Here is a 20,209-nt window from a genome sequence, read left to right on the forward strand (position 1 = left end):
ACAACCAAAGATGATCAGGGAAGGTGGATTGGCCATATTAAATTGTCCCTTCATTGGAAAAAAAATTGGGTACACTCATTTTCTTTTTAATTAAAAAAAAAAGTTGTTGAAGTGCATCATGTAGATGGTACACACAGTAACCACAGTACACCAGTGGTAGAGGAAGTGTATTTTTAAGGTGGTGGATGGGATGTCAATCAAGCAGGTGGTTTTGTTCTGGATGGTGTTGAGCTTTCAATCTTGAGTGTTGTTGGTGCTTTACCCAGCTAGGCAATTAGAGAGTATTCCATCATATTCCTGACTTGTGCCCTGTAGATGGTGGAATGGCTTTGGGGAGTCAGGAGGCGAGTCACTTGCCGCAAAATATCCAACTTCTGATCTGCTCTTAAACTGACGTTACCCACAGTATCAATGCGGCTGGTCCAGGTAGGCTACTCATCAATGATGACTCAGTGGAGATAGTAATTGTCTAGAACCTATGTAGTGTGAATGCTATTAACTGCTTGTCAGTCACAGAATTATAGAATTCCTACAGTGCAGAAAGAGGCCATTTGGTCCATTGAGTGCACTGACTCACTGAAAGAGCACCTGTAACCCCACCTATCCTACACATCCCTGGACACTAAGGGGCAATTTACCATGGCTAATTCACCTAACCTGCACATCTCTGGGAGGAAACCGGAGTACCCGGAGGAAACCCACAGACACAGGGAAAAAAGGCAAACTCCACACAGTCACCCAAGGACGGGTCCCTGGTGGTGTGAGACTGCAGTGCTAACTACTGTCCTGCTGTGCCGAAAGTCTGCAATCTGTCCAGTCTTGCTGCATATAAGTGGAGACTGTTTCAGCATCTGAGGAGTTGAAAATGAAAGTGAATGCTGTTCAATTATCAGGGAACATTTCCACTTCTGCCTTTAGGATGGTAGGAAGGACAGTGATGAATCAACTGAAAATGGTTAGGCCTCAGATGTTACCCTGAGCAATTCCTGCAGCGATGACCCAGGATGATTGGAGCTGGAACTGTAAAGTGTTCATTGCCTCTACTGCCATCCCTCCTTCAACAGAGACAAAAATACAGCAAAAAGTTACTGTTTATTCTTATTTAAATGTTAATAATATGATGACCAGAACAATTATCAGGCAAATTTTAAATTGATACTGGATTATAAAGGAGAAAACGTTCAAGATTTATTTAAGTGAAATAAATTCCGATCATATGTCGAAAATAGAATTATTTGATTTCAGTGGCTGGCACTTGTTCTATGAAACAAATGAATGGTTCATGCAATGCTATTAACGTCTGACCTGTTCTGAGCAGTATATTGATAATTGGAGAACATTTTGTTTTCTTGCTGTCTGGGACTTTGTGTTGTATCTGCTGATAAAGTCTCATTTTGTGTCTAAATTGAATGATATTTTATTTTACTATAAAACAAGCAGTTTGAAGGGAAAGAGCAGGTTTAAATTACAGCTGACGTATATAAAGCAGTCTCAGATCTTCACAGCCCACATACATAGAATACACACATTCTCCAGCTGTACGATGCAACATTTGGACCACACTGAAAATGGAATGATCCAAAGTTCCAATGTACACGATTAATAACTAATTAACATCAGTTTAATGGAAAGAACGCAATTGTTTAACTTTACTGCCGCAAATAAAGTCAAACTCACCTGGCATTGCAATCTTACATTGCGACAGCAATGTACATCATGTTCAAGCAATTGTCAAATCCCTAATGCTGTGCTGTAAAATCGAACAAAACCTCTGTCCTGTTTAGATAGTGGAAAGTATCTGTGCTGCAGATACATACCATAAATCTGATGCACCTTCTTGTTAATACTTCATGCATAATTACTAAGTACTATTAAACTGGAACAAGACTAGTGGCCCTTATTAATACTTTTCATTCATTTACCGGATGTGGGTGTTGATTGGTTAAATTGCTGATCAATTCACCTCTGTCCTTCATTCTTACACCAAATAGTTGACTGTTGGATCGATATACACATATATGTATATGTGTGTAAACTCGTGCAAATGCTGTATAATATTCCATTGTCATGTTTTATTGCAAGGCGCAAGATAAACAATTAGACCAAACACACTGTACCATATGTTTGGTGATTGACACCAACAGTAAATGGGGATAGTTGCGATAACAAAGTACACGTTAGAACTGATAAGTTATTTCATATTTTTTTTCCTGCATTTATTAACCACCAGAGCGTCTCAATAAAACATATATTTACACATTATACACAATACTTTCGGAGTATGAGGTATATACCCACTTACGAACTTTTACTGAAAGCTAACAGTCAAAAATACAGATACCATAGCTTTGTGTGGTTGTATAAATTATTCGTTTTCTGCAGTCCAACAATTTTCTTACAAAATTGAATATTACAACGAAAGCACGTTCTGTACACAAGTATTAAAATATTCGAATTACAAAAATTACGTCCTGTACATAAATATAAGACAGTGTGTTGCTTAGAGTTAAACACAATCCTTCATTCCATCACATTTAGATACCGAGAATATGGGCTCGTTCACTAAACCAGACACAACCCCACACAGAAACTATTTGAGCCTCGCGACTTCTACATTCCTGCCATTATTTAGGTTTTTAGGAAACAGATCCTACCTATCGGTCCGGTCCCCAGTAAAGTGCAAGGGTAAACCACTATCCTTCCATTCTCCAACCGAATTGTGTCCCAGTGGGTTCCATTATACATTGGCCGGATAAGTACTCCTGTCGTCATCGATATCCACCTCTTCGTCGCTATCCTCTGACACTTCTGACTCATTCTGCTGAGATGCCGGGGAGGCCGAGCAATGAGACCCGTTCAATAGCACCGCTTTATTCTGATCCGGACTCAGGCACCTCTCACCACCCTTGTCGCACTGACTTTCGATGGACTGATCCGAATTGTCCGATTCTTCTCTTTTGTTTCCTTGGGGATTTTCCTGTTATTCGAAAAGAAACATTTTGCAGTCTAGCAGGAGTAAGATATGCAAAGCAACTACATTGACTAATATAGCGTTTGAAATAACCGTGGCCATTCTGTAAATCAATGCATTTCAATGCTGCATATTGTTGAGATAATAATGGCCAGGTTAAGGATTCACCAGACTTATATTTCCAATTATTTTGTGTCAAGAGGCGCGTGTGAAGCCACCATGTTGCACCAGAGAAATTCAGCTGATATGCTGAAGAGTGAGGACCAGGTTTCTAGTTTGGAACGGTGTCCGGAACATTCAGGTTGATTTTGTTGTTACATTCACTCGCGGATATTTTGAAGATGCACATTGCAAGGTGCTTGAAAAATGTCCTCGAAAAATGTCCTCGAGGTTTATCCTCAAGTCACTCTCGTGTCGGTGTTATTTAATTAACCAGGTTGCATTGCTACTGGAGCAACAAAACAAACTCGCAATAGTTTAATGAAAAGTTTACGGCCTGAAATGTTAACGCTGTTCAGCTCTCCACCTGGCACTGCCGGCCTTGTGGGGTATTTCCAGCATTTTCTGATTTTAGCTCCCATTAAAGTATTTTTCTGCGCTGAAATTTAGAGGCGGGCAGTGTCCCCCAAGCCAGCGTTTCTCTCTCAGGCTTGTGTGGGAGCATGAAAAACCCACACAAATACTCTTGCTGGCTGCCATTCTGTAACCTTTGGTGGCGTTAAAAGGGAATAGTTGTTGTGGAACAGTTTGAAAAGCTATCCTTGCACTATTAACTATTTGGTTCTATAGCTTGCAAGATACCGGGATTAGCATAGCGAGAGCAATTTCAGGCCTGATCGTTTTGCTTCCAACATTCCACCAATCCCATGATATTAATGCAGTGTTTGTTCCACGAGGTAACCTCTAATTGTGGATTTTGTGGGACTATATATATTTTTTTGAATTAGTTCCTCTTTGGGGTAGGAGGGAATGTCACAGAAAGTTGAATGGTTAACGGTGCTGGCGTTATTATGGTCAGCTTATCTTCCACAGTCGCTGGCTTAGAAATCAATGTGCCAGTTAATAACATTGTTTTTAAAGTGCATGTTAATACTTTGAGAACGATTTCGGAGCATTCGTATTTACCGCAGAATGTTTTTACGTTTAAAAGCTCTAGACCTCACTCACAACCGATTCTTTCAGAGCAGGAGCCTCGATGGGACACGAATAGAAATTCAATCAAACATCGACTGGCTAAAACGTACCATATCCGGAATGTCATTATCTGCTGTACTCTTTCTACTGTACGCGATAGGGGTGCTGTCAGCAGTGAACCTATTTGGTTTTGATGTTTAAAATTAATTTCGATCAATGTTGAGAAATAAGAGTGTTGACCAGCCAATGGGATTGTTTCATTTAAACTAATTGGCTATTTCTTTTGACTTTGCCATCTTTTCCTGAACTAAATTTTAAAAAATTTTAATATTAAAATCAGTCGTTCAAAATATCGTCACCAATAGAATAAGTGGCAAAATGTCAAATTGTTACACAAGACTGTTTGAAGGTTCCTTTTGACTTCCAACCGTAAAAGCTCACTGGCTGGGGCGGCACGGTGGCCGCAGTGTTTAGCACTGCTGCCTCGTGGTGCTGAGGACCCGGGTTCGATCCTGGGTCACTGTCTGTGTGGAGTTTGCACACACTAAATTGCCCCTTAATCGGAAAAAAATAATTGGGTCCTCTAAATTTATTTTTTAAAAGCTCACTGGTAAACACTGTTAGTGAACATATTTGCAAAGTACTCATCACAGGTTTGTGAACGATACTTGTTCGCAGATGGTTCCCAAGTTGCTTTGTACCCGCTGCTATGGTCTAAATGGCTAGATGCAGCATTATGTACCAAGATGAAAATACAATGAGCCAGGCGTAATGCATGTCAATAAATTAACAAATGCGTTTACCCATGTGCTCCTTCAACAATGGATCAATAAATAATCTTTGAATAGCGTGGATACTTTGCCCACATTTAGATTGGTCCCCAAGAATTAATTGGACAAACAACATATGGGACTGCTGAAGAATTAATAGATTCTTAATGCAGAGAACGCGAAAGGGCCAATATAATTGATGTACGAACCACATTAGAAGCTTTTAACATTTGTGCAGCTCCAGTGGCTCGACCTGAATTCCAGCATGACTATTTGTCTTTTCAATCAAGGTAAAGAGGTTAAATAACCCTTCAAAATTACTTCGGCACACAAAATATAATAGGCTGCGACATTAAAGATAAATTCATCAGAACACTCATTTCTATGACAACGGAAAGCTCAGTTTCCAGAGAGAGAGAGTGGATGGAGCAGAATCTCCTTACCTGTTTGAGCCGCCGCCATTTAGCTCGACGATTCTGAAACCACGTCTTTACCTGGAGAGAGGGAGAGAGAAAATACCCTGAGCTTTGGTGTAGTGGGTAGTTTTTCTACGGATTCCTACCAGGAATCTGTACACAAAATCAGTGTAACTGCAGTTTTGAAGATTCTAATATTTAGAATTTTTAAAAAAAGAAACCTCGAGTGTCTTGTTCCCCAGGATTAACAAAAGAACAAGAATGAGGAAGACAAAGTACTCTTTAAATATGAAAAACAAATAAAATAATCACAAAAATGAAAATGCAATGTGAACACACTTAACATAATTGGGAATATTCCAAATCATACGGTAAAAAATTGCCGATGTATAAAAAATATGAAATATCATTGAACATTTTCACGATCAAATGCTGATATTATGTAGGATTACCCTATATACGTGCGCCACAAGTGTAAATGTCTGCAGAAAGTTTGTACATGGAGACCGTTAATACACTTTACATTCAGTCGGTTTCATCATACTTTTCGTGTACCTGTCTCTCGCTTAGCTGCAACATCTTGGCCAGTCTTTTTCGCTCAGGGGGTGAGAGATATTTCTGGGTCTCAAATTTCTTTTCCAGTTCAATGGTCTGGTCGTTTGAGAATCGAACTTGTCCCCCTTTTCTTTTGTGCGGCGGCCTCTGAATAAAATGGCTCCATATCAATGGTTTCCCTGCAGGAAAAAATCAACCGAAACAATAGGAATGATCATGCTTGATCATATCACAAAATGACATTTAAATGCTATCTTAGCAGCCCCGTTTGAATAACCAGGCCAAATGGGTCGACTCACATTCTTGTTCTATTAGTGAAAATAAATCAAACGGAAGATGGAAATCCGGAATGAGCCTAATGATTAATACAGAATTATATATTCACAGAAGGCTAAATCTGATGACAAATTGGTTGTATATGTGTGGCTTATACCACGTGAAACTTGTCCTTATTTGTTTTTTGCGTTTGATAGATTGTGATTTTTAAAAAATCCTCCAAAAGCAAATTTGGAAAAGGGCATTTAAAAAAAAGGTCCGGGATCTCTTTCTCACAATACAACATTGATTTCATACAGGCCTTGAGGCTTATGTGAAACGTACCAATTCAGGACTATGGCAACATTTCCGTCAATGTGTTTCCTGTTGGTCTATCTTGCAAAGGGCTGTTATTTCCTTCTGCTGCTCGACAAAAATGAGTCAAGGAAGCCGAGATATGCTGTTTTACGGTTTCTGTGTAACAGCTCGTTACAGTACACTACAAAGAATCTTGAAAATGCGTGAAAGTTTGTTAATGCTATGCAACGATCGGTTGGGTTATTTACTATGTACACTTCCAATACGATGTCTAGTCGAATATAAACTCATGTGACGCTTTAGGATCATCGGGTTACTTTGCGTTGATTCGGATTCTCGCTGCTTTCTTCGCCGAAAGTGCGCATTAGTTTATGAGAAAAACGAAATCCGCGCCGGCACGGCGGAGATAATTGAGCTGATTCGAATGCGAAGTGAACTCCTTCAGAAATTGACTTTGGCGAGAATCAAAACCCAATTAAATCCTTCCAATTTCCTCGGAACAGTTATTTTCCGAGAGTTTCGCTTGCGTCATTCCCCGCTTCGATTGCTACAAAAACACCCGCAGAAAATAGGAAGCAACTGGTTATTTTAGCTGCCCATAAAGTCACATCCCACACAGAGGAAATGAACAATATCAGAAAAACGTATCCCGGCTATCAGAAGTCGAGTGTTTCCTGTATATGTCTGTATTGAGGATGTCGATAAAATAATCAGCAGTGTGCACGACTCCCGAGGAAGAGCCTGCCCTGACTGAGAGGAAAACATTTAACAGCTCGGCAACCAGATTTACTCCTATCGAGAGCTCAAGATTTCCTGTATGAACGAGAAAAGGTCAGCCCTTCAGATCACAAACTGCTGAATTAGCCCAAGCTGCAACTTGTGCACAATGTGACCTGACAGTTGAACGGATTTACAAAAGCGAAGCTCGCTCATATTTATGGACGAAATGGTCTTTTACTTTTTTCGAGTGGCTACCCAAGAACGTGATTTGGCCACAATTTTTAGAAAAAATAAACAATGTAAACGATGTTAAGTCTGCTGCAGATTTCTGACAATCCCCTTCTCCCAGGGGAGTATGTCGAGCTGAAGTAATGTGTGAAAGAGCACACTGCCATTAGTTCTTTCATTTTCATTTTCAGCTCATTATAGCAAGCTTCAGGTCTCATGTAGTTTATCATTTAAATAAATGTGGGGTTGGGGGGGGGGGGAACATAATTTAGCTCTGTAACCTCATCACTGGATGTTCTGTGTTCGAGGCAGTCGAGAGATGCGAGTTCGTTTGGGGAAGTGTACATTCCACAAGCTCTGGGGGAAATGGCATTGTTCCTGGTGTCAAATCACGCGAACGATTTTACATTGGAATCACCGAACGAAAACGGGCGCTCGGATTGTCCCCAAGCGCCTGCTTTTTATTTACTCCTTCAGCGCAACTAAAAGAATAAAACACATTTAGTGAGAAGATTGTATCATCTTAACCTCCTCCCCCCCCCCCTCCCCCCCCGCGCCCCCCCCAGGTTGCAGACCCCCTCCCCTCCCTTTCCGGAACAAAACAAAAACAGGAGCGACGTTAAGAGAAGTAAAAATTGCAGCACGTCGTTGGCAATGAGAAGAAATTGGAAAGGAGACGAGTTCTTACCCAGCGTGTCCTGTCTCAGGAATGCGTGCGTGTAGTCGTTCACAGTCCTGGCGAAGGGGTACAGGGCTCCGGTGAAGGCACTGCTGCTGTACGGTGCCAGGGCCGGCTGGTGGAAGGCTGGGTGGATGGGAGTCGGTTCGTAGATTGGAGTTCGGTACGGGGAAGCTATGCTGGTGAAGGACGAATTGGGGGACGGCAGAGCCGGCCCGGGGGCCACGGTGGACGGGTGAGGAGCCCCGCTGCGCCCCAGGATATCGTCGATGTAGAACGGGGTCGGGTGCACCGCTTGCATCGGGGTCGGCGCGTACAGCGGCAGGTTCAGACTCATGGCCGAGGAGTTGGCGTGCTGCTGGTATTGCATGACTGCTGGTGTCCTGTCTGTGTGTGTGTGTGTGTGTTTGGAGGGAGGAGGGACTGGGGGAAGGGGGGGGGGATAAGAAGGGGGGGGGGGGTCCTCCTTCAGCACTGCTCTTCGAGGTGCAAGAGCGGATTGGAAGCTGGTGCAGCTCAGGGCTGGAGGGGCAGACGGGATATTCCTGCTGTGAACTTTCAGAACTACCTTCAGTTTAGCACCAGTGCGGCTGGAGAGAGATTTCTATGGGCCTGGGCGGGGCCACGGGGCTTGTGTCAATTTCCCTGCCTTGGCGGCTCGCTGATTGGCTGCAGATCAGGAGCTCGTGCTCAGCCTTGCTGACCCGCCCCTTTGTCCCAATGCGCAGCCGCATGAGGGACCCACCTTCAGGTGGGAAGGGGGTGGTGGACATTCCCCCCCCCCCCCCCCCCCCCCCCCCAACCTACTCCCAGCCCAGGTAAACACAGGAAAGAGCAGAAGTGTGCAGACAGTCTGGACATACACAGGGCGACAGCAGAGTTTAATGCCACAAGGGCCCAGTAATACTGCGGCCGTTTATTTACCGACAATGCTGCCCATATTATTTACATCTGATAAATCTGGAAATTGCAGTATTTCCACCCCGGCAACCATTTAATCTGAAACAAACTCACAAGAAAGGTGACATTTTAGAGAAAACAAACCAGAGGCTTGGCAGAATCCCGGCAGCCGAATCTACCCCTGTAGATGGCGGCAAGCTGTTATGCCCCGCCAGCAGTTGTAGAGAGAAATCAAATATATCGTTTACCTGCCTGGACTAACATCAGGGTGAGCTTTGGATTGCCTGCTGGGAATTCGGCGCAATGTTCGCTTCCATTCTGGAGCCAGTCGAGGAACTCTAACACTGTAGACTGAAAAAAAATAAGCCCCTCATCAACCCTGGTCAAAAAGAAACGTATCTGTTCCTTTCTTTTTATGATTACAAGTGTCGAATTCCCAAATCTTTAATATAAATGGCCTTTGTTCACAGTGAGCTCTTTAACTGGGAAAAGAACATCAATTATATCAGAAGCAAGCGCCTTTCAGCAGTGCTGATCACTGAGGACCATTCATGGATTGTCGGCAGATTCATGTTCGGCTGCCTGGTGATGAACAAACGGCCTTTGCAGCTCACGGTGACAATTTACTTCAGCGACCGAGGCATCCACAAACTAATCAACAGTTTCAAGCAGCGTTTCCACTTCACCATTCGAGAGTTAGCAATGCCTCGGGGAGAATGTATATTACAGGGGGGGGTGACTGTGAAATATCGGTGTGGCGTTAAAATGCATAACAAATTGCTTGTAACACTTGGGAATTCCAATACACATCTGTCTGTTCAAACACGTTTGCGCCAGTAGAATATCTAACCTCACGGCAACGCGCTCAATTATTAATTTGGAACGACGTTAAAAATACGCAAAGCTAATTAGAGCATAAATATTTGGAAAAGTTAGGGAACTTCAGACGTCGAGCAAAAAAAAGAGTGATTTTCATAACCCGTGGATTTTTTTTAGTGAGATTTAGTAATTGCAGCAAATAAAGCGTGTTTGATTCCAGGGGTTAAAAAGGGGCAGCGATTCATATCTTAACATATAGCCAATATCATTCCCTGATAAAATGTATTAGTTTTATGAGTTCTGTAAACTGCTTAATCAAATTACGACAATTAATACGTTAAAAGGCACACGTTAATTGAGTGCAGCCTATTCCATAAATTATCACTCTTGCCTAAATGGGACCTGATTCCTCATTATCCCGCCACATTTTCGGGGCAGGAAGCTCTGAGTGCCTTGAGTGTGGAGATATTTCCCTCTACGTCGACATGTTGGCTTTATTCAATCTACGAAGGCAGTCTGTAATACGCTTCAATGCACATTCTATGGGAACACTTACTTAATTGAGTCGACCGCATTTTGCTTTTCCAAGATCTGGTTGGCTGATTTTACAGAGTTTATTCACACAGTAAACAGGCGGAGAGACAAGAGGAGAAGCAAACCCCATCGGAAGGTGATGCCGTACTCTTTCCAGGAGGACATTTGGCTATGTTTTATTTTTAAAAACAATAACTTACATAGTCATGAACAACATGTAGTCATCAAGATAAACTGTCCGATATTGTAACAGTTTTGAATTGTCCAATACTCTTGAAGTGTAGATTATAAGAAAAGTATTCAACTAATCTAGTTTAACGTTGGACCTAATTTTTAAAAACTACTTTAACTCAGCTATTGTCTTTCGGTTTGATGTAGTTAATATTAATTGCCTAATCTGCTGATTATCGTCGATGGCTGTTGGGCTCAGTGGGTGTTTTCTATAGTGATTACATTATAATCAGACAATACATTGATAAATGCAATCGAATCACTTAATTCGCCAAATGACCCGAATAATAGATCCGACTATATTTGCTTTTAGCTCATTGTTCATCTTGTGATTACAACGTTGTTTTTGTTAGAGGTGAAATATAATGATTGCAAATAGCAGTAGGTTGAAAACAGGACCGAATTGGAACAACAGCCCAGCAGTCAGACAGTCACTCCAGTGAAGAGCTACAAGGTGATTCAAAGAGCATTCAAAAGCGATACACACAATTCTGACTGATCAGGTGATTGAATTGAATTACATATTCAGTCGCTTATAGAAACAAAATATTTAATTATAAAAACAAGGTGCTAGTGTCGAGGAAATTATAACGATCAGTTAGTTTTGTTATAAGGGAAATAAAGCATAAAGTGAGGCACTCGCACTGCCATTATTTGCTGCACGGAAGATGCGATTACTCCCTGATTGAGACTTGCATCATAAATTGCGTTCTCAGTCGATTTCAGCTCAGTAACTGGAGAAAGGAAGAAACAGAAGAATTGGTTACGAAAAGCTGCAGACACTAAAAAGTTGTGGTTCAATTCAGAGCAGTTGGGTTGTCCTGAGAGTCTGGCAGTTAATTAACCTTCTGAATGTTTTCAATAGATACACTTTATCATCAAATAATCTCTGCACCGAACTATTTTGCACACTCTTGAATCATTCATATAGCAAAATCTGCTAAAATTATAAATATTCTTGGATAAACCGAGACATTCACCTGTGCGGTTACAAACTATTCTTTAGTTGGGGAAATAGTGGCGTACTGAACTCAGTCTTCCAAGACTAATGGCTCAATTTCTGTATTATTTACCCCGAAGATGTCAAGACCCTCGGCAGAGGAGGGACTGTTTAATATTCAGCAAAAACCCGCAAGCAGTCATGTTCGAAAGCGGATACCGAATTCTGCCAATGCAGGAAATGAGTGATGCCGCGATGGGATTGACAACAATTTCTTCAAATTACAAAGTTCACCTTAACCGGGCACTTTTAAATTTATACATTGTTGGGACTATGTAATCAGCCGGCCTTTTACAAATATTTTCAACACTGGCTGCGCTTCGTCAGTTAATGCTTATCAAAAACCGTGTTGCTTCGAGTGACAGATCTGGTTATGACGAAGTGCTTTGAAGAGGGGCTCCTTAAACCGTTCAATGATCCCGTTTGTTGGCGCCGTAATGGACACCTGCCGCTAGAATGGCTCTTGACAGATCAAATAAATTAGACTGGAGTCTTTCCAAATCAAAGAGCTGACAATATTCGTGCTGAAGATTCCAAGTGGACCCAAGGATGGAGGATCAGGACGGCGCCACTGGTAAAACACGCCGATGTTTAAACGAGGTTGCATCAGCCTCTTAAAGATAACTGTAATCTATTCTGAATGGGAGAGTGCTGGGGGCAATATAACATGTGAAGCGTTGTAAAATGCCGAGAGGCCGCTGTTATACATTGTCAACACTTAATCATGTTCCAGTACCGCCAAAGGGGGGGGGGAGAGACTTGGAGCAATAACTCCATGCTGTATTTTCATTGAAATAGGCGTCTGAATATAAGTCGAGCGGTGTTTGAAAACTTCTATTTTGTTTGAGGTAACAGATGTACCAGAGTGTCCACGCGGTTGTTACCCAAGTCCGCAAAGGTGCAAAATGTGGCAGGGAGAGAGAAATATGAGGTTGGTAAATTTGCACATATACCAAGATGCTGATAATACCAGATGTAGGTGTTCCGAATGCAAATCTTAAACCCACCAAATTCTATTAAACAAACCGACAGACAACAAATGGGAGCATAATTAGGATTGACCTGTCTGGGCCTGCAGAGCTGCCGTTTCTGGGATTCCGGCTCATGTCGCGTCCAGCTGGACGAGGATAACAACTTCAATGCACATCAGAGCGCAAAGCTCCTTTCACCAAAAGCACACTTATGAAGAGAACCATCAGTTCTCTGTCAAAACATCATTGTAGACTTTAATCGTTCCAATTGGATTGCTACTGTCGCTAGGAGCCTAATGTGAATACACAGCGGAATAGTGTGTCCTATTTAACACCTCGTTTGAGGGCTAATTGTAATTTCATGATGTGGAGATGCCGGCGTTGGACTGGGGTGAGCACAGTAAGAAGTTTTACAACACCAGGTTCAAGTCCAACAGGTTTGTTTTGAATCACTAGCTTTCGGAGCGCTGCTCCTTCCTCAGGTGAATGAAGAGGTATGTAAGATCATGTTGGACTTTAACCTGGTGTTGTAAGACTTCTTACTGTAATTTCATGGACCATTGTGGGGGGGGGGGGCGACTGGACATTAGACGCATGTCAGAATTTTATTAAAAGTTAATTTTTGTTGCAGGTTAGTTTGCCATGAGGTAAATGAGGAACGTTGTAGAAACATTCCTCAGTAAATGCTTATGAACAACATAATTAATTAAACGTATTTAATTCGGAACCGTTAATGAAGATTTATTTTCATTAATTCAGGAGGTGGGATAAAAACATTTAAGATATTCAAATCTAGAGAGGGACATTTTAATTCCATTTAATTAATTCCATTGATTATTATAGCATAATTTGGTAGGTTTAAGTTTGATAGGGATGTTTTAGTAACGATTCAGTCACCCCATATTACATCCGTAAAAAAATCCTCCGCTGTTTAAATATTCTGGTTATAAATTTGTATCTGGCCAAATGTCCTTGGTGCCTGAGATCAACTGTTAGACCTGAAAGTATTTATTATTGAACACAGCTTCGGCGATATCGGATTGTGGAGCCAACAGTACAAAGTACAACATTTAAACAGCGGATGTAATTGTGTTTTATATAAACTCACCTGGACCGCCTATGCTCGAACGTTGTTCCCAAATAAGAGTCTGATTTTGTTATATTGCCAGCTCAACCGATCACGCGCATTGTGCTGTGCTCACATTATCAATGAAAACCTTGCCTATTGCAATAAACGCGCGAGCATGTCTATTCAAAACAACCCATTCAAAACAAATCCAAATTAGAGACAGATTTCTGGACGCGCAATAGCTTCAACTCCTCCGTCCACTTTTGAAGCCGCTTTACCTTTGATTCCGTTTACTGTGTACACAATGCCCGCACAATTTATTATTCAAATCTTCGGTCAATGTTTTACATCTGGCATATAGTCGGATATTAATCCAACTATATGCCTGTGATCAAACCTTTAAATCGGTTCACAGAAACATGTACACTTGACCGTGAATGGACACTAGATTGATAATCACTGTTCTCTGAGGAAACAAGTCCACTTGACGGGTAGCTCAAGGCTGTCAGCTTAAGGGAGGAATAGTACGCGCGCGATTAGTTTGGAAAGATCATCGTCAAATAATCAATATTTACAAGTCGCGGATCGATGAGGTAAGCAAATGTCGGAGCTGGGCAGGTGGCGTCCGTCTCGCTGGCGGCAAGCTTCAAGCAAACATATGAATATTCCCGCACCAGTTTATTTACCTATCAGTTCCTGATATCCGATTGTACCGGTAGGGGGTAATTAGGGGATGAAAGAGCTCATTTAATTAAAGTTGCCTTGACATCAGACAGAGGTTTTAAGAACAAAAGCAAAATACTGCAGTTGCTGTAAATCTAAAATCAGATCAGAAACTGTTAGTTAATACTCAGGTCAGGCGATAACTTCAGTGTTAATGTTTCAGGTGGATGGTGTTTCATCAGAACTGAGTAGATGTAACGTAGTTTAAACAAATACTGTGCAGAGGTAGGGGAAGGGGAAGTGCAAGAAGAAGAACAACAGGGAAGGTATGAAACCAAAAGTGAAAATGCTGGAAAAAACAGGTCTGGCAGCATCTGTAGGGAGAGAAAAAACAGGGAAGGTATTTTCCTTAATCTTTCCTGCTTTCCACACTATCACAATGTGCCCTCTAAATTAGACCATAAGACATAGAAGCAGAATTAGGCCACTCATCCCATCAAGTCTGCTCTGCCATTCAATCATGGCTGATATTTTTCTCATCCCCATTCTCCTGCCTTCTCCCATAACCCCTGATCCCCTTATTAATCAAAAACCTATCTATCTCTGTCTTAAAGACACTCAGTAATTTGCTCTCCACAGCCTTCTGCGGCAAAGAGTTCCACAGATTCACCACCCTCTGGCTGAAGAAATTTCTCCTCATCTCTGTTTTAAAGGATCGTCCCTTTAGTCTGAGATTGTATACTCTGGTTCTAAATTTTCCTACAAGTGGAAACATCCTCTCCACGTCCACTCTATCCAGGCCTCACAGTATCCTGTAAGTTTCAATAAGATCCCCCTCATCCTTCTAAACTCCAACGAGTACAGACCCAGAGTCCTCAACAGTTCCTCATATGACAAACTCTTCATTCCAGGGATCATTCTTGTGAACCTCCTCTGGACCCTTTCCAAGGCCAGCACATCTTTCCTTAGATATGGGGCCCAAAACTGCTCACAATACTCCAAATGGGGCCTGACCAGAGCTTTATACAGCCTCAGAAATACATCCCTGGTCTTTTATTCTAGCCCTCTTGACATGAACGCTAACATTGCATTTGCCTTCCCAACTGCCGACTGAACCAGTACGTTAACCTTAAGAGAATCGTGAACAAGGACTCCCAAGTCCCTTTGAGCTTCTGATTTCCTAAGCATTTCACCACTTAGAAAATAGACATTGCTATGTAAGGCCTATTTGTCCTATTTGTTGCTCGCATGTATACACATGTGAGTATACCACCATACAAACCTGAATTAGGAGCAGGAGTAGATCATCCAGTCCCATGAGTCTCCTTCACCTCCTCCCCCCCCAAAATGGCTAATCTGATTGAGACCCCACCTCCACATTCTGCCACCCATCCACCCCTCCCCCACATAACCTTCCAATCCCTTGTTAGTCAAGAATCTCAGCCTTGAGCATGGCCGCCACCGTTCTCTGCGGAAGAGAGTTCCACTCAGAGAAGAAATTCATCTCCTCTAAAGTCTTAAATGGAAGACCTCTTATTGTTAAACTGTTCCCTTCATTCTACTCTCTTGCATAAGGGGAAACTTCTTTCCAATCTCCACCCTCTCAATTCTCCTCAGGATCTTCTAGGTTTCAAATAGATCATACCAAATCATCAAAACGCCAATGGTTACAGACTCAGCCTGTTCAGCCTTTGCTCAAAGATAACCCCTCCCCCATCCCCCAGTTGAGCGATCCATCTCTGAACTGCTTTCAAATGCATTTATATTATTTCTTAAATAAGAAGGCCAAAACTGTACACAGTATCAAAATGTAGTCTCACAAATTCCCTGAACAGCTGTGGCAAAGTGTTGTTTTATATTCCATTCCCCATGCTATAAATTATATTTCATTTGCTTGTAACGGCATACTACAGTTTCCTGATTCATGTACAAAGATACCCACTTCCCTCTGTACCTTAGAGTTCCACCATCGCTCTCAAATTAAAGAATATGTTGCTTTACTGCTCTTCCAACAGAAGTGGACAAGATCCGGGCGGCACGGTGGCACAGTGGTTAGCACTGCTGCCTCACAACACCGAGGCCCCGGGTTCGATCCCGGCCCCAGGTCACTGTCCATGTGGAGTTTGCACGTTCTCCCTGTGTCTGCGTTGGTGTCATCCCCACAACCCAAAGATGTGCAGGGTAGGTGGATTGGCCACGCTAAATTGCCCCTCAATTGGAACAACAAATTGGGTACTCTAAATTCATTTTTTTAAAAAAGAAGTGGATAAATTCACATTTTCACATTATAATCTATATGCTAAATTTTTGCCCATTCACTGATCTGTTTATATCCCTTTGCAGGCACCTTATGTCCACCTCACAACTCATTTTTCTACCTATCTTTGTGCCATCAATAAATTTAGCTACCATTCATTCGGTCCTTTATCCAAGTAATTGATAAGAATTGCAAATAGTTGAGGTTCCAGCGCTGATCCCCCTGGCACTCCACTTGCCACCTCTTGCCAACCTGAAAAAACACATTTATCCCTACTCTCTATTCCTATTAACTAACCAATCCTCTATTCCTGTTAATACATTACCACCTGTAACAAAAGCTCTTATTTTACGTGGTAACCTTTGATGAGGCAGCTTGTTAAATGCCTTATGGAAAGCTAAGTACAGCACATCCACAGGTTTCTTTCATCCATGTTGCTTGTTACTTCCTCAATAACTCCAATAACTTAGTCAGACATTATTTTTTTTCACAAAACTATGTTGACTCTGCTTGGTTACATTGAGATTTTCTAAATGCCCTGCTATAGCCTCCTTATTAATAGATTCCTGCAATTCTCCTACAACAGACGTTATGCTAACTGGGCTGTAGTTTCCTGCTTTCTGTCTATTTCCTTTCTTGAATAGAAGAGTCACATTTGCTATTTTCTAACTGGATGGGACATTTCCAGAATCTAGGGAGTTTGGAAAATTATAATAATAATCTTTATTAGTGTCACAAGTAGGCTTACATTAACACTGCTATGAAGTCACAGTGAAAATTTCCTAGTCGCCACACTCCGACGTATGTTCGGGTACACTGAGGGAGATCCTCACATCTTTCGGAACTTGTGGGAGGAAACCGGAGTACTCGGAGGAAACCCACACAGACACAGGGAGAACATGCAGACTCCACACAATCAGTGACCAAAGCTGGTATTTGAACCCAGGCCCCTGCCACTGTGAAGCAACAATGCTAACCACTGTGTTAGCGCCCACAAAAACAATGCATTTACTATCTCAGCAGCCACTTCTTTTAAGATCCTCAGATGAAGTCCATCAGGACCTGAGAACTTACCAGCTTTTAGTTCTAATAATGTTCTCAGTACACTTTCCCTGGTATTTGCAATTGTTTTAAGTTCCGCCCTCCCTTTCACCTCCTGATTCATAATTATTTCTGGGACTTTGTTTGTATCTCTACAGCGAAGACAGGTGAAAAATATCTGTTCAATTCATCTGCCATTTCCTCATTTTCCATTATTAATTTCCCACTCTCACTTTCTAGAGGACCCACACTCACATTACTTCCTCTTTTATTTTTAAATACCTGTAGAAACCCTTACTACCTGATTTTATAATTATTTTTTAAAAATATATATTTTATTCAAGATTTTTGGCCAAACATAACAATACGTAGTGTTTCTTTTACACAACAATAAAGCAATATAAATAACAGTGGCCAGTTTTAAACAAATAAATAAATAATATATAAACAAAAACAAAAACAAAACTAAATGGCAACTGCCTTGACCAAAATAAATACTCTCCAAAAATACAATCCAACAATCCGATATACAATTACCTATAACAAATACCTATACAATTTACAATAACATCCCTGAGAGTCCGTCCGATTCCTCCACCCGCCCCCCCCCCTCCCCCCTGGGTTGCTGCTGTTGTCTACTTCTTTTCCATTCTCTCTATCTTTCTGTGAGGTAATCGACGAACGGTTGCCACCGCCTGGTGAACCCCTGAGCCGAACCCCTTAACACAAACTTAATCCGTTCTAACTTTATAAACCCTGCAATGTTGTTTCTCCAGGTCTCCACACCCGGAGGTTTGGCTTCCTTCCACATTAACAATATCCTGCGCCGGGCTACTAGGGACGCAAAGGCCAACACGTCAGCCTCTCTCGCCTCCTGCACTCCCGGCTCTTCTGCAGCCCCAAATATAGCCAACCCCCAGCTTGGTTCGACCCGGACCCCCACCACCTTCGAAAGCACCTTTGCCACCCCCACCCAGAACCCCTGTAGTGCCGGGCATGACCAGAACATGTGGGTGTGATTCGCTGGGCCTCTCGAGCATCTCGCACACCTATCCTCCACCCCAAAAAATTTACTAAGCCGTGCTCCAGTCATATGCGCCCTGTGTAATACCTTAAATTGTATCAGGCTTAGCCTGGCACACGAGGACGATGAGTTTACCCTACGTAGGCCATCAGCCCACAGCCCCTCCTCAATCTCTTCCCCCAGCTCCCCTTCCCACTTCCCTTTCAGCTCATCCACCATGATCTCCCCCTCGTCCCTCATTTCCCTGTATATAACCGACACCCTACCATCCCCCACCCATGTCTCTGAGATCACTCTATCCTGCACCTCCTGCGTCGGGAGCTGCGGGAATTCCCTCACCTGTTGCCTCGCAAAAGCACTCAATTGCATGTACCGAAATGCATTCCCTTGGGGCAACCCATATTTTTCCGTCAGCGCTCCCAGACTCGCAAACGTCCCATCTACAAACAGATCTCTCAGTTGTACTACCCCAGCTCTTTGCCATGCTCCAAATCCCCCATCCATTCTCCCCGGAACGAACCTATGATTGTTTCTTATCGGGGACCGCACCGAAGCTCCCGTCCTTCCCCTATGCCGTCTCCACTGCCCCCAAATTTTCAATGTAGCCACCACCACCGGGCTTGTGGTGTATTTCTTCGGTGAGAACGGCAACGGTGCCGTCACCATTGCTTGTAGGCTAGTCCCCCTGCAGGACGCCCTCTCCAATCTCTTCCACGCCGCTCCCTCCCCTTCTCCCATCCACTTACACACCATTGAAACATTGGCGGCCCAGTAGTACTCACTTAGGCTCGGTAGTGCCAGCCCCCCACTGTCCCTACTACGCTGCAAGAATCCCCTCCTCACTCTCGGGGTCTTCCCAGCCCTCACATAACTCATAATACTCTTCTCCATTCTTTTGAAAAAAGCCTTCGTGATCACCACCGGGAGGCACTGAAACACAAAAAGGAATCTCGGGAGGACCACCATTTTAACCGCCTGCACCCTACCTGCCAATGACAGGGACACCATGTCCCATCTCTTAAAGTCCTCCTCCATCTGTTCCACCAACAGCGTTAAATTAAGCCTGTGTAATGTACCCCAATTCTTGGCTATCTGGATCCCCAAGTACCGGAAGTCCCTTGTTACCTTCCTCAACGGTAGATCCTCTATCTCTCTGCTCTGCTCCCCTGGATGCACCACAAACAACTCACTTTTCCCCATGTTCAGTTTGTACCCTGAAAAACCCCAAACTCCACAAGTATCCGCATTATCTCTGGCATCCCCTCCGCCGGGTCCGCCACATATAGCAACAAATCATCCGCATACAGAGATACCCGGTGTTCTTCTCCCCCCCTGAGTACTCCCCTCCACTTCCTGGAACCCCTCAATGCTATGGCCAGGGGTTCAATCGCCAGTGCAAACAATAACGGGGACAGAGGACATCCCTGCCTCGTCCCTCTATGGAGCCGAAAATAGTCAGACCCCCGTCCATTCGTGACCACGCTCGCCATCGGGGCCCTATACAGCAACTGTACCCACCTGATATACCCATCCCCAAAGCCAAATCTCCTCAGCACCTCCCACAAATAATCCCACTCCACTCTATCAAATGCTTTCTCGGCATTCATCGCCACCACTATCTCCGCTTCCCCCTCTGGTGGGGGCATCATCATTA

General features: G+C 42.9%; 1 protein-coding gene and 1 long non-coding RNA gene across 4 annotated transcripts in view; one reads left to right on the plus strand and one right to left on the minus strand.

The window, feature by feature from the left end:
- Positions 1 to 2,191: 2,191 nt before the first annotated feature.
- On the minus strand, positions 2,192 to 8,603 carry hhex (hematopoietically expressed homeobox). Its single transcript, XM_072479080.1, has 4 exons — positions 8,056 to 8,603; positions 5,847 to 6,025; positions 5,319 to 5,369; positions 2,192 to 2,977 (listed from the first exon to the last, which is right to left on the minus strand). Exons 1-4 carry the CDS (start codon positions 8,414 to 8,416, stop codon positions 2,738 to 2,740), a joined length of 831 nt encoding a protein of 276 aa, XP_072335181.1. The 5' UTR covers positions 8,417 to 8,603; the 3' UTR covers positions 2,192 to 2,737.
- A 277-nt stretch (positions 8,604 to 8,880) lies between these two features.
- The window catches only part of LOC140393078 (uncharacterized), a 32,901-nt gene continuing 21,572 nt past the window's right edge, over positions 8,881 to 20,209 (plus strand). For all 3 annotated transcript variants that reach the window (XR_011935485.1, XR_011935484.1, XR_011935483.1), the window contains exons 1-2: positions 8,881 to 11,033; positions 11,611 to 12,461. This is a non-coding gene — a long non-coding RNA (uncharacterized lncRNA). The remainder of the gene's footprint in view (positions 11,034 to 11,610; positions 12,462 to 20,209) is intronic.

Source organism: Scyliorhinus torazame, chromosome 16 (genome assembly GCF_047496885.1).
Source record: "Scyliorhinus torazame isolate Kashiwa2021f chromosome 16, sScyTor2.1, whole genome shotgun sequence".
NCBI classification, from domain to species: domain Eukaryota; kingdom Metazoa; phylum Chordata; class Chondrichthyes; order Carcharhiniformes; family Scyliorhinidae; genus Scyliorhinus; species Scyliorhinus torazame.